General features: G+C 48.5%; 1 protein-coding gene across 2 annotated transcripts in view; it reads left to right on the top strand.

Annotated features, from left to right (window-relative positions):
• Positions 1 to 13,625, top strand: part of SIPA1L3 (signal-induced proliferation-associated 1 like 3) — a 118,473-nt gene that overhangs the window by 5,070 nt on the left and 99,778 nt on the right. For both annotated transcript variants that reach the window (XR_438771.1, XM_006871465.1), the window contains exon 2: positions 3,412 to 3,542. Coding sequence is in view for 1 of the 2 variants with exons in the window: in XM_006871465.1 (XP_006871527.1) it covers positions 3,412 to 3,542 (131 nt within the window). In the remaining variant the exon portion in view is untranslated. The remainder of the gene's footprint in view (positions 1 to 3,411; positions 3,543 to 13,625) is intronic.

Genomic DNA, 13,625 nt, shown 5'->3' with positions numbered 1-13,625 from the left:
AGTAGCTGGTAGGTCTGAACTTCCAACCTTGCAGTTAGTCCAGTGCTTATCCTACAGTGCCACACCAGGACTCTATAAATGCAAATACCTGTTGGATAAACAATGGACAAACAATGGACTTTGAACCACAAGGTTGACGATTTGAGCCCAGTAGCCGTTCCATGGGAGAAAGATGAGACTTTCTCGGAAATCTTAAATAGAGTCGCTATGAAGAGAAACCGACTTTAGGGCACTCAACAGCGACACCTAGCTAGAGAGTGACTCCTCCTCTTCCCCCAGCCCATCCCTAGTAACCATTCATGAACATTAGTTTCTCTATATGCATGTCGTTTTATGAAATTGACAGCATCAAATACTTGCTTTTTTGTGATTGCTCAACATAATGGTCTTTAGGTTTGTCCACATTGTAAACTTCTGTGAGAATTCGTTGTTCTCTGTGACTGAGTGGTATTCCATTGCATATGTATGAACCACATTTTACCTACCCATTCATTCACTGATGGCCACCAGGTTGTTCCCATCATTTTGGAATTGTGAACAGTGGTGCAGTGAACACACATAGGTGGTACATGTGTGTCCGTGTGACTTACAACAGATCCCTAGGGTGCATTCCTAGAAGTGGAATTGTCCACTTGTCCACAATGATTGTACCATTTTAATTCCCACTAGCAACACATTTGTTGCAATTTCTCCACATCCCTTCCAACACTTGTTTTGTTTTGTTTTAGCCTAGTGAGAGTGAAATGGTATCTCATTGCAGATTTCTTGTGAATTTCTCTGATGGCTTATGATGCCAAACCTCTTTTCATGTATCTGTTAAACCATTTGACTATCTCTGTTGTGAAGTGTTTGTTCCTGTCCTTGGCCCAGATTTTGATTAAATTATTTGCTTTTTTGTTAAGCTGTAGAACTCCTCTCTGTATTTTAGACATTGGACCCTTATCAGTTATAGTACCCCCAAAGATTTTCCCATGTTTATAAGAGTTTTTTTTATTGTTTTGATTAAGTCTTAATGGACACAAGTTGTTTCACTTTTATGAGGTCTCAGTTAACTGTTTTCTGTTGCTTATGTATTTGCTGTTGTATTCAGCTTGTTTAATTTTCAAGCTGGCTGCTGTATCCATACAGAATTACAAGTACCAGTAACAGCAGGTCTGCTTGCTCCTCAGGAACCTGTTTCAGTGTTTGGTTTTTAACCCTCAGGGTAGTCTCCTGGGTCAAGATGGCTGCTGGCGTGCCAACCACCACTTTCTGATTGCCAGGCAGAGAGCAAAGGAAGGGTAAAGACATAAAGGGGGAGCCCTGGCGGCATAGTAGTTAAGCCTTGGCTGCTAACTAAAAGGTCAGCAGTTTGAACTTAGGAACTGCTCCTCTGGGGAGAATGTGGCGGTCAGCTTCCATAAAGATGGTTGTTGTTGTTACGTGCCATCAAGATTCCAACCCATAGAGAATCTATACAGGGCTTCCAAGGAGCAGCTGGTGGGTTTGAACTGCCCATCTTGTGGTTTTCAATCCAGTGCCAATCCTGTAGCACGACACCAGGTGTCCTCATAAAGGTGGTTATTGTTGTAAAGTGCCGTCGAGTCCATTCTGACCCACAGTGACCCTGTATAGCGTTTCCGAGGAGCGGCTGGTGACTTTGAACCAGCAACCTTGCAGCCCAGCACCCTAACCCACCGTCACATCGGGATCCCATCTTGGAAATCCTATGGGCAGTTCACACTGTCCTGTAGGATCACTCTGAGTTGGAATCGATTCGACAGCTGCAGGTTTCGTTTGTAGTTGGTTTTTTTTGAGGGCAAAGAGACAGATCTCCCCATCTAGTGAGCTTCCGCTTAAGAACTTCCTAGAAGTCCCATTAATCACTCTGCCTATACCCCATTGGCCACTCTTGTCTGCAAGGCAGGCTGACAAATGTAGACTTTTAGCTAGCCACAGCCCCCCTCCTTAGCTTCCCTTCTCAAGGGTTTCTCCTTAAGAGGAAGAGAGAACACAGGCAGACAGACAGACAGCTTTTCACAATGATCCGTTTGTTAAAAAAAAAAAACAGTGTCTGGTTTAAACATAGCAATCATCAAGCAGGTCGTCCCACAGAGCTCAGATCAATCTCTGGGGCTCCAGTTTTGACATGAGACAATCCTGGGTTTGGGGTGGCTGTTCCATACTTTATAAGCTACATGACACATTTCACCCCTCGGACCCTGGGTTCTCACTTAAGATAGTGGGAAATGACTCTAGTAATGTCACATGACCCAAAACAAAATTACATCAATCGAAATAAATTAATGGGAATGAAAGTTCCACACAGTCCAAGAGAAACAGATGAGGCAACTTCCATATCACACAAAATGAAAAGCACTTCTTAGAGAAACTGAGAGGGCCATCTGATGTAGGTTTTGAAATTCACCCAGAAGCTCTGACTGTTGGGAGCCTGTGTGTATCTAGCAACCTGGCTTCCTGTTGTTGCTGTTGTTAAGTGCTGTGGAGTCAGTTCCGACTCCCAGACACCCTCGACCCTGTGTAGGGTTTCCAAGAAGCAGCTGGTGAATTTGAATTGCCAAACTTGTGGTTCAGACCAAACTTGCAGTCCAGTGCATTATCCCACAGTGCCATTCCTGGTTTGTTGTTGTTGTTATGTGCTGTGGAGTTGGTTCTGACTCATAGTGACCCTGTACAGGGTTTCCAAGGCTGTAAATCATTACGGGAGCAGAAAGCCTCATCTTTCTCCCACGGAACAGCCAGTAGTTTCGAACTGCTGACCTTGCGGTTCACAGCCTGATTCATAACCACTACGCTACCAGAGCTCCTTACTCCTGGTCTAGGGGCATATAAATAAAAACAACTGATGCCGTTAGAGGGGGAAATGGACAAAACTCACAGGTACAGTGGGAGAAGTTAGCAGGTTCTCTCTTTGAAATCATCAGAGCTTAGTAACCAAAATGTAGAGGATTTGAGTAACCCAGTTAGTAACCTTGGTGATTTCCACACCTGTAAGTTCACTCATGGGTGTATGTAAGTGTGTGTGTGTCATTTTGCACATAACCAGCAGAGAACATGTTCTTGTCAGTTCACAAAGATACCTACCCGGAAGGAATGCAGTGAGAGTCAGGTCAAACCAGGGCTACAAGCTGCTTCAGTACCAGTTCGATCTCCTGATGAGAGTTTACCCTTTTCCCCCAGAGACAGGCAGAAAGGCAAATTCTCAGTAAGGGGTCGAATGGGAACAAGGGGTGTATAGCCCTGGTTCTGTGACTTGACCAAGTTGTTGCACCCAGCATTTCTCAGTTTAAGTGTCTCCATGGAGTGTGACATGAGCAGAGAGGAGGCTATGTACCCAGGACCCCATGGGGAAAAGGAGAGCCCACCCCCTCTTCCAGACGCTGACTAATGTCACCTGCTCTTCCCTCTTAGAGCATGCCAATTACTTTGGCGTGGACGAGAAGCTGGGACCGGTGGCCGTGAGCATCAAGCGGGAGAAGCTGGAAGACCACAAGGACCATGGGCCTCAGTACCAATACAGGATCATCTTCCGGACCCGTGAGGTAGGTCCCGCCACTTCGTTGCTGTTACGTGAGCAACACCACATCCACCTGTGAGCCCTTGGCTCTGTGCCAGGTGCTGTGGGCAAACCCCTCCACCACTTCATTGTGTGGCATCCTCCCAGCTGCCCCAGATGAAGCGATCCTGTGCACCTGCCCATTTTACAGAGGAGGAAACGGAGACTCAGATTACACAATCTTTCTGGGTCCCACATTGAGTCAGTGGCCAAGTCAAGATTTGAATACAGGGCACCTGACTGCAGAGCCCAAGGGTCTTCATTGTCAGACACTCACTGGTTGGTTTGCACAAGAAAGGAAGGAGCTTTAGGAAGTGCTTTCAGTCTAAGGGGGTGTCTGTCCTGTAGGAAGGAAAGGCTAAGACACTGAGCCTCACAGGCAGGGTGGGACGTGGGGAATCTGGTTGGTGCTGCTTATCTAAGCACTCTCTCCATGGCCCCCTTCCATTCTGAGTAGAGACTCACTTGGTTTGGTCAGTATTGTCTCCTGATTAAATGCCAGCCGTGGTTTGGAGCCCAAGCCTAACTTTTGGAGGCAACCTTGCACTATTTGTTGTTGTTGTTGTTAAGTGCTATCGAGTCGGCTCCAACTCATAGCAACCCTGTATAGGGTTTCTGAGGAGCAGCTAGTGGATTTGAACTGCTGACTTTGCAGTCCAGTGAATTAACCTGAGCACCACACCAGACTCCATCTAAAATGTGACAGAGAGTTGCTTTAAATGCCTTAAATCAGAAAGAGACTCCATTGGCTGGTATAACTATAAATCCAGTCTTACTAGCTTTCAAGCAAGATTGGACCCAGGAACTCCAGTTTTGTTGGCAGAACTCGCTTGCTCTCTCTGCCTGCTAACCAAAGGTTCTGCTTCTTGTCACGCTGTGAACGTTACTCTCTTCAGTTATCAGTGAGCTCTCTCCATGTCGTGAGGAAATGGCCACTGATTAGCCAAGGCTTCGGTGTCTTTACACTTCCTGATCCTACTTCTTTATACGCTTCTTGGCTCAGTTTCCAGGCAGGATTCTAATTGGCTCTCCATGGATCTCAAGCCCACACCCTGAACCAATCACTGAATCACACTGATAAAGGAAACTGAGCACATGTAGACCACATGCATCACCTACATCCAGGGACCAGGCAGGGCAGGACATCATGATGGATGGCTCTGTGAGAACCAGCTGGAGGAGGTGGTGGGTGTGATCCTCCACCAAACCCAAAACACCAAACCCATTTGCCGTTGAGTGCATTCTAAGACTGTAAATCTTTATGGGAGCAGACAGCCTCATCTTTCTCCTGTGGTGCAGCTTGTGGGTTTGAACTGCCAACCTTGCAGTTAGCAACCTAAAGACACAGCACCATCAGAGCTCCTCAGCCTTAAACCAAAATCCTCCCCTAAAGTCTTTTAAAACCAAACAGTCGTTTTAGCTGAACTAGTAAAAAACAAAAGTCTGCCTCGTACCTTATTCTCCTTTAAGAACTCTCTTTATGGAAGCAAAGAGCCTGGTGGTACAGTGGGTCATGCATTGGGCTGCTAGCCACAGGTTGATGGTTCAGATCCACCAGCTGCCTCATGGAAAACCGCTAAGACAGTCTGTTCCTGTAAAGATTTACAGTCTCAGGGCCACATGCAGCAATTCTGTTCTCTCCTACACGTTGCTGTGAGCAGTCTACTCGACAGCTGTGGGGTTGTTGGTTTGGTTGTTGGTATATGGAGTCAAAGTGAGAAGAGAACCTCGAAGTATTGGATAGGAGCCTTAGGAAGCGGGGAGCACATGGTTTTAGCACGTGAGTGTATGTTAGTGAGGGAAGAACGACTCCGAAGAGGAGTCAGAGAATGGAATCAGTACCACTTAGTGTCTATGTAGAAACTGTTGAATTGGTGTAGGTTTTGCTGTGTGTATTCTGAACAACACAATAAATAAAAATTAAAGAAAGGAGCTGGCCAAGAAAAATGGTAGGCTTCCAAAAGACCCAAGTAAAGAAGACCTATTTAGAAAAGAGGGAATGGTAACTGAGTAGCTCCCCACAGTGAGTCTCCCTTGGCCGTGAATTGTCCCCGCTGCTGTAGACCTAAGCCCTGGACCTCATCCAGGCTGGCTGACACAGCCCTAGCCTGTCTCCAGATGGCCACTTTCCTATTGAGGGCAAGTAGAATGGCGCAGAAGCTTGGGGGGAGGCTGACCAGAAGCACGTGTCCTGAACGAGGAGGCTGCTCCTTGTCCTCCTCTGTGTCTTCGGTCCCCTCCTCCTCTTTCTAGACAGATCAGCACCAGGACAGGATGTGAGGTGACAGCTCACACAGCATCAGGCTATTTTATGACATCGGGGGAAAACTGCTGGGGTCATGGAATGATGATCTTGTATTAATAAATAGTATTTATTACAATTACTGTATCGTCAGGAAGGGCCAGTCCTCTGAGAAGGGTATCATACTAGGTGGAGTGGCATGCCAGAGAAAAAGAGGAAGACTCCCAACGAGATAGACTGCACAGTGGCAGGAGCAGTGGGCTCTAGTGTCACAATGATTGTGAGGGTGGCACAGGACCAGGCAGTGTTTCCTTGTGTTGTGCGTAGGTTCACTATGAATCGGAGTCGACTCGACGTCACCTAACAACAACACAATTACTATCAATGACAAATCTGCTTAGCACTTACTGTGTGCTAGGCGCATTGTTCTGTACCCTTTATAGAAAGTAACTTGGACTCCTGGTGTGGTGTTGTAGAGTAAGCACTGGACTGTTAACCACAAGGTCGGCGGTTCAAGCTCACCAGCTGCTCCTTGGAACCCTATACAGCGTCACTATGAGTCGGAACTGACGTTACACCACTTAACAACAATCTCCTAACAGTCTGTTGATGAAGGCACCGTCATCCTTACAGAGACACAACAGGCACTGAGAGGTTATGTGACTTGGCTGGAGCATGATCCAGCAAGCGGCAGGGCTTGTGTTCTTAGCCATCACCTCTCCTGCCTCTGGGGTTGGAGTAACAGCTCAGACGACAGGCTGGACCCATTCACGAGCTATGAATTGAGCTTAGTGCCAGCGTTTTCTCTCTAATGACAATAGGACCTGTAGAATAAATTGCATTCCACATACTGAGTGATGAGCCTGTGTTGTAGAGATGCTGGGTCAGACGATAAGTGTTTTCACTGTGGTTCCTATTCAGTAACTTGGAAAGTGACTTGGTGCCATTTACAGCCCATGCCTGCTCCCACCTCGGCACCCACACTAGCCCCTAGGGACTGTGGTCCTCACAGATTCTCTCAGTACCACCTGCCTGCCCTGCTTGAGGTACAGAGGGGCAGGGGTGATTGCAGCAGCAAGCTGCTCGGGGGGAGACAAGCAGTGCGCCAGGTCAGTTAGTCAGCTCCACAGCGTGTTACAGAGGGAAGAGGCGGGAGGGGCAGGCTGGGCAGTGAGATTTTTAAGCAGGATGGCTGCGCGGGTGTCTGTGAGAAGGTGGCACCTGATAAAGTGGTGGAGGAGGGGAGGGAGGACATCCGGAAGAAGTGTTGTTCAAACAGAAGCAGCACGTGGACTAAGACCATGCCTGGCGTGTTTGAGACCCGAGGTCAGTCCTAGCTGGACCACTCAGCAGCTCTGGGACTGGGTCTGTGGCTGCCACTCTCAGAGCCTCGGTTTCCCTCATGGGTACACCAGTGAGCGCTGGGTCTGGCATGTGAGGAGAACCCAGTCACGGTAGCTGCCCAGAGAGTCCTGCCCAGCCACCTTTGTGTCACACCCAGTCAGCTCTGTGAACGTGGTCCACTCCGAGCCCACCCTGAGGTTCATACAGCGAGGCTTTCTCTGCCTTCACACACAGGCTCAACCCCTGTCCCCAGCAGTGGCCCTCGGGCCCAAGAGACCCCCATCATCTGGAATTGAAGGGAGGACAAAACCAGCAAGGTGCTTCTCCCCTTCCTAAAGCTCCTTTCACTGTGGAGGGTTAGAGTCCAGTAATGGTAATAAGACAGGAGTAATAGCTAACTTGTAGCACATGCTTCTGCCCCACACTGTTCAGGGATCTCAACACTCGCATGAGGTGAATCCCCTCATATAACCCCATTCTATAGATGGGAACATTGAGGCTGAAAGAGGGACTGACAGCAGCCAGCACATGGACCCAGGCAGCCTGGCTTCCATGTCCACAATAGTACACACTGTAACCAGACAGCCCTGGATCCCAGTACCACTCTGCTTACCACCTTGTGCCCTTGGGCAGATGGTTTTACCTCAGAGGCCTCCGTTTCTGCATCTGTGAAATTGATGGTGATACCTTTTGTTCCCAAGAGGAGCATGGACAAAGTTCTGTCCACACCAACACGCCTCTGGAGTCAGGGCCCAGGCTGCTTTCCAAGGCAGCCGGCTGGACAGCCGCAGATGGCCACCCTCGTGCGCCAAGCCGACAGGCGTGAGTGGGCCCGCATCTCCCAGCAGATGGGAAGTGAGCGTTGGCAGTGCTTAGCTTCCCGCTGAGGAGGGAACAGACATGGAGCTGGGCTTTGGCACCACATGCCTGAAACGTCAGCCTCTGCCCCCAGCCAGTGAGCCCTGGACAGGAGGAACTCCGAGCCAGGGTTACCCTCTCCTGGCACGGCCTCACTTAGGAGACAGAGCCCGACTAGCCAGGGCTGATCTGGTCTCGACAGACCCATTGGGTCCTCTTTGGCCTAGCAGACATGAGTTCTTGGCATGCCTTAGTTTTGTGAGGGTTAGAGGTTTGGAAACTTTTTAAATCCGTTTTTTGTTTGTTTTAATTTAGAAAGTAACAGGTGCTCACCATTGTCCAGACTTTAAACACCTGAAGTTATAAAATTATAAAAAGGAGCCTTGGGGTCACCAGAAATCCCAGCCAACTCAAAAGCAGCTGGTTTGGGTCATTGGGGTTCCTCTGTGGATAAAGTAAGGGAACGATGTATCAAGTGAGCCCCCTATATGCGTCCAATGTGAAGGATACCACTGGGTGGATAATAGACAGTAAGCAGTAGGTGTTGGTTTTCCAGCGCTGGCATAGCAAAATGTCACACAGTGGGTGGCTTATCACAACAGGACTTGATTGTCTCTCAGCTCTGGTGGCTAAGAGTCCAGATTGAGGGTGTCGGCGGGACCCCATTCTCTCCAAAGGCACTAGAGGAAGACTCTTTGTCATCTCGCCCAGCTTCTGGTAACACCAAGTGTCCCCAGACTTGCAGCCGTAACGTAACTCCATTGCAAACATGACATTCTTCTCTCTGTGCCTCTGCTCATTCATAAAGATTAGTAAGACCCATCTCCCTGCAGTAAGACCTCGTGTTAATTGATGACACCTCCAAAGACCCTCTTTCCAAACAAGGACTTTTCTGTAACTACACAGGGGCTTGGTGCACGTGCCCCTAATAGTGACTGGCTCTTGTGAGCTCACTGTATATGAGCACCTAGCATGTGCATTACCTGACTGAATCCTCGCTAGTTTCTGCAGTACTGGTGGTCATATGCTGTCGAGTCGGTTCTGACTCATAGCGACCCTGTATAGGGTTTCCGTAACTCAAGCCTCATCTTTCTCCCAAGGAGCAGCTGGTGGATTCGAACTGCTAACCTTGTGGGTGGTTAGCAGTGCAACACATAACTCACTATGCCAACAGGACTCCTTCAACTTCAGAAATCATCTCCAGCGTCTGCAGTAGGCACTCTGATTGTTCCCACCCTGGAGACAATGAAACAGGCATGGGGAAATGAAGCAGTGTGGCCAGGGTCACAGTGGGGTAGAGCTGAGATTGAACCCCAGGCCAACTCATTCCCAGGATGACCTCCCAGGAAAGGTTACTAAAGAAAGGGGCCACCTGAAACCAGTGCACCGAGAGACGCTGGAGTAAATCCGGTCAGAAGCGGATGGAGAATTATCTGTGCCAGCAAGAGCCAGGATGGCCTACGTGACACTGAATCCCCTTGTGGCTGAGTTGTTACCTTGAACAAGATGCTGCCAGAGATTGTTGGGGGTGAAATCAGGCAGGGCCTTGCAGGTGAAGGTCAGATGTCTCATCTTTATTTGGAGAGAGCTAGGAGGGTCTTCAGCAGAGGAGAAGACGGGATTAGGTTCTGCTGCTTCAGGAAGAACAGATAGAGCAGAGTTTCCACAAGAACTCAAGCAGCTTCCCTCATCCAGATAGAAGGTCCAGGGTAGAGAGCAGAAGTGGCTGGTCGTTGTAGAGAAGGAAAATCTGGAAGTTTGTCAAATATAGTAAGCCTTGTTCAAATTGTCAGAGCCAAAATGTGTGACATAGGCCACCTGTGTCTGGTGTGGAGGCAAATGAGAATTTTATGGCATTTGGCCTCAGTAGAGGGCGCTGGGGGACAAAGTCGTCACGTAGGCTGAGAGGCCAAAGATCCTGCCAATTCAAACTAATAGCATGCTATGGGACAGAGTAGAGCTACTCCCTAGGATTTCTGAGACCGTAAATCTTAATAGGAGCAAGCAGCCTCATCTTGCTCCTGAGAACAGCTGGAGAGTTTGAACTGCCCACCTCGCAGTTCACAATCAGCCCAATGCTTAACCCAGTAATCCACCAGGGCTCCTTACAGCATTGCTGGTTAATGAGCTGTGCCTGCAAGGTCGGTGGTTCAAGTTCACTAGCCGCACCTCAGAAACCCTAGATGTGGGTCGCTATGAGTCAGAGCCGACTTGATGGCACTTAACAATAACAATAGCATTGGTGCATTAACTGAAACCCACAAGCCCAGGGCCACCCTGATTAGCAGAGCAAAGCATTCCTCATGGTTGATTTTCATGAGTTGTTGAAAGACTGCGTTGCTTGGGAGAAGAGCGGTTTGTTTTCTAGAACTGGGAACTCCCAGTCCTGAGCTCATTCCATTCCTTCCTCACATGCCTCTTGCCCAGGTCTTGTCTGGTGAGGTGAGCTGTGTTCTTAGAGGTGAAGTCAGGACATGTTATCTTTGCGCATCCTGTGTCTGTTGACTTAGGGTGAGCACATTTTTGTTTGTTAACACTGATCCTCATTTAGGCTTTAAACTGAAGCCCCACGTGTGGTTTTCGTGCCTCTAACAAGCCCCACAGGGGGAGGATTATTTTCCTCCCAGAGTTCCAGGGTCTGGCACACTTTGGGATGTGGTGCTAGACCCACCGTGCCTAGCCCAGGGCCTGCGGTGCATTGTGGGTAAAAGCCTGCACTTGTGTTGGCAAGGGCATGAAGCATCAGGTGCTCTCAGGCAGGGCTGCCAGGTGGGCATCAAACAGTCACGTGGAGCACTGGCAAGTCAGTACAACTGAAGATTCAACTGCCTGGTGACTCAGCAATTTCTCTCCTAGGTAAACAGCCCTCTCACCCACCAGAAAAATGTGTTAGTAAGTAAGCAGTGTTTCTGTGACTGTTCATCACAGCACTGTCTGGTGTTGGGCACTAGAGGCAGTTCCAGGCACAGCACCAGCAGAGTGGACTAAACCCAATCCATGAAAACATCAGCCTGTGCAACCACACTGTAGGATCTCCTGTAGGTGGCACTAAGAGAAAAAAGGAGTCCTGGTGGGGCGTTGTAGGATAAGCACTGAACTGCTAACCCCATACAGGCTAGCTGTGAGTCAGAACCGACTGGACAGCACTTAACAGCAACAAGAGAAAGTCATGGTGCTGAGGGTCAAGGAAGGGCAGGAAATGTGTTTCTCAATCTGAACAGTGTTTACCCAAGTATTCATTTTCTCTTCATCCCTTTAACTGCACATGCCAGGGAGACTTCCAGAGGTTTTTGTGAGAAAATTCCATTACCTTTCTATTCCATTTCCCCAAAAACTTTTGGAAGCCCCCTTTATATGTGTATTGTGTGTTTTTCTGTTTGTGCATTATAATCACTGTTTAAAAGAAAGAAAGAAAGAAAAAAAACCAAAGGGGAAAAAAACATAATCTGTGAATAACTCAGGCCTTTCCAGCCGCCTGTCAGGTTTGTGCCTGGGTCAGCTCCCAGAGCTGTTTGAACTTCAGTTTCCTCATCTGTGAAACAGAGATAATGAAGCCTTCCCTGAGAGGACCTGCACATCGAATAAGTTCACTACCACAGGCCTGCAATTCTGGATGGCCTTCATAACTGTGACCTATTGCTAGAACCTGTCAGTTACGAGTGACTTTAGCTACAAAGAAACCAAGTCACAGAAAAGTAACTACAACGTGACTTTAGCTCCTGACCAACCTAAGCTGAGACAAACGGGGTTATTTCAATTGTCTAATAAGAAAGCGCATGAATCGTTTATTTTAGAAGATGGGCACAAGGTTGTTCCCCGTGAAATGGTGCAAGATGTCCAGCTTTTCTAAGCTACTGTACCACTCCATCATCTCTGATATCAACTCCCCCTCCTCCCCTCAGTGTTTTCCCTCCCGTCTTAGACAAAAACAAGGAAGCACCCACTGTAATCGAGTTGACACCGACTTGTAGCAACCCTGAGGGCAGAGGGGAACTGCTCCTTAGGGTTTCCAAGACTAAACCTTTTCAGGAGCAGATAGCCTCATCTTTCTCTCAAGTGGCTGGTGGGTTTGAACCACCGACCTTGCTGTTAGCAGCCTAATAGTTGTTTGCTGCAAATTCTCACAGAACTCACGAACTGTTAAGGAAATGACTCATGAAGTTGTGAAGTCGGGCAAGTCCCAAATCTGTGGGCCAGGTCTCAGTCTAGAAGCGCCTTGTGACCCACTTGGCTGCAGGAGCTGACAAACCCAAACCAACAAGTCTGACTCCAGGCCACCGCATACAAGAGTCAGACGACAGGCAGCTGACTCAAGTCCCAAGAACCAGAGGTCAGACAATGATGGAAGATCTAAAGCAAGAGAGCTCACTTTGCCAGAGCATTCCTTACATGTTAGATGCAGCCCACACCTTCAAGGAAACTAAGGATGGGGACTTGAGTCATGCTGCCTGATAAGGTGCTACCTCAAGATACGTCCATCCCACCTAGTCCTGTCTCATAAACCTAACAGACAACTCCAAAACAGATTGTCCCGTTTTGTGGTTAGAAGGGAGGGCTGTGGCTAGAAGGGAGTCCTGGTGTGGTGCCGTGGGATAAAGCACTGGACCGTGAAGTTGGCAGTTCAAACTCACCAGCCACTCCTTGGAAACCCGATACAGGGTCGCTGTGAGTCGGAACTGACTCAACAGTACTTCATAACAACAACGTGGCTAGAAGGGCAATGTTAAGTAGTTTACTGCACCGCAGAAAGCTAGAGGTAGACACAGGGAGATTAGTCTCTGATTTTCCTGTCTTCCATCATGATCACAAGATCGGATCGCTACAGCAGCTCCAAACATGTCATCGTCATACCAGTGCACCTAGCAAGAGGGCAGGGAGGTAGAAAGGATCTTTCCTTTTATTAGGCAAGAACATATGTTCCGCAAGAAACATTCCCGCCCCCTGCACACACAGAGTAGACAGAGAGGGGCAACTTGGACATTGGATACCCAAATGGGGAGGGGGGGACTACAAAGGCAAGAAATGACTGGCTTACAAGCTTTCAAGAGGGAACCTAGAGCTAGGGGGCATGGAGAAAGGCAGAATCACTAGTGAGTACTATCCAATCTATCTAGGTGGAGCTGAGGAAATGAAATACAGATGGGTCACTCGCGATACTGTAGTGAATAATGGTTATCAAGACGGATTGTGAGGGTTGGAAATGCAAAGGTAGACGTTTTGTAGCAAGGAAGGGAGTGATTATTTCTCCAGTCTAGAAGCGGAGGTCTCTGGGACCACCAACGGAGAAGAGCCAAGAGCGGGACCCTACCCAGAGAAGCAGGAGATGCCTGAGATGGAGACAGAGATGATGACATGGAGTGATGAAGCAGCTGGGGACTTTGGATCCAGAGAGGGAGAGGGACTGTGGGCCGAAGACTTGGGGGTGGGGGGGGGGGGGGAAGGGTAGAGGACAGGTTTCTAGGATATAGCCTTTGGTCGGAAGATGATGCCATGGAGGGGATTGGAACCATGGCAATGAAATGATATACGATGGAATGAATGTAAAACTAAAGTTCTCTCATGTAAACTATCATATTGTTGTTGTTGTTGTTAAGTGCCGTGGAGTCGGTTCCGACCCATAGCGAC

The sequence above is a fragment of the Chrysochloris asiatica genome, unplaced genomic scaffold, assembly GCF_000296735.1.
Source record: "Chrysochloris asiatica unplaced genomic scaffold, ChrAsi1.0 scaffold00168, whole genome shotgun sequence".
NCBI lineage: Eukaryota > Metazoa > Chordata > Mammalia > Afrosoricida > Chrysochloridae > Chrysochloris > Chrysochloris asiatica.
This window is presented reverse-complemented; position numbering and strand designations above follow the sequence as displayed.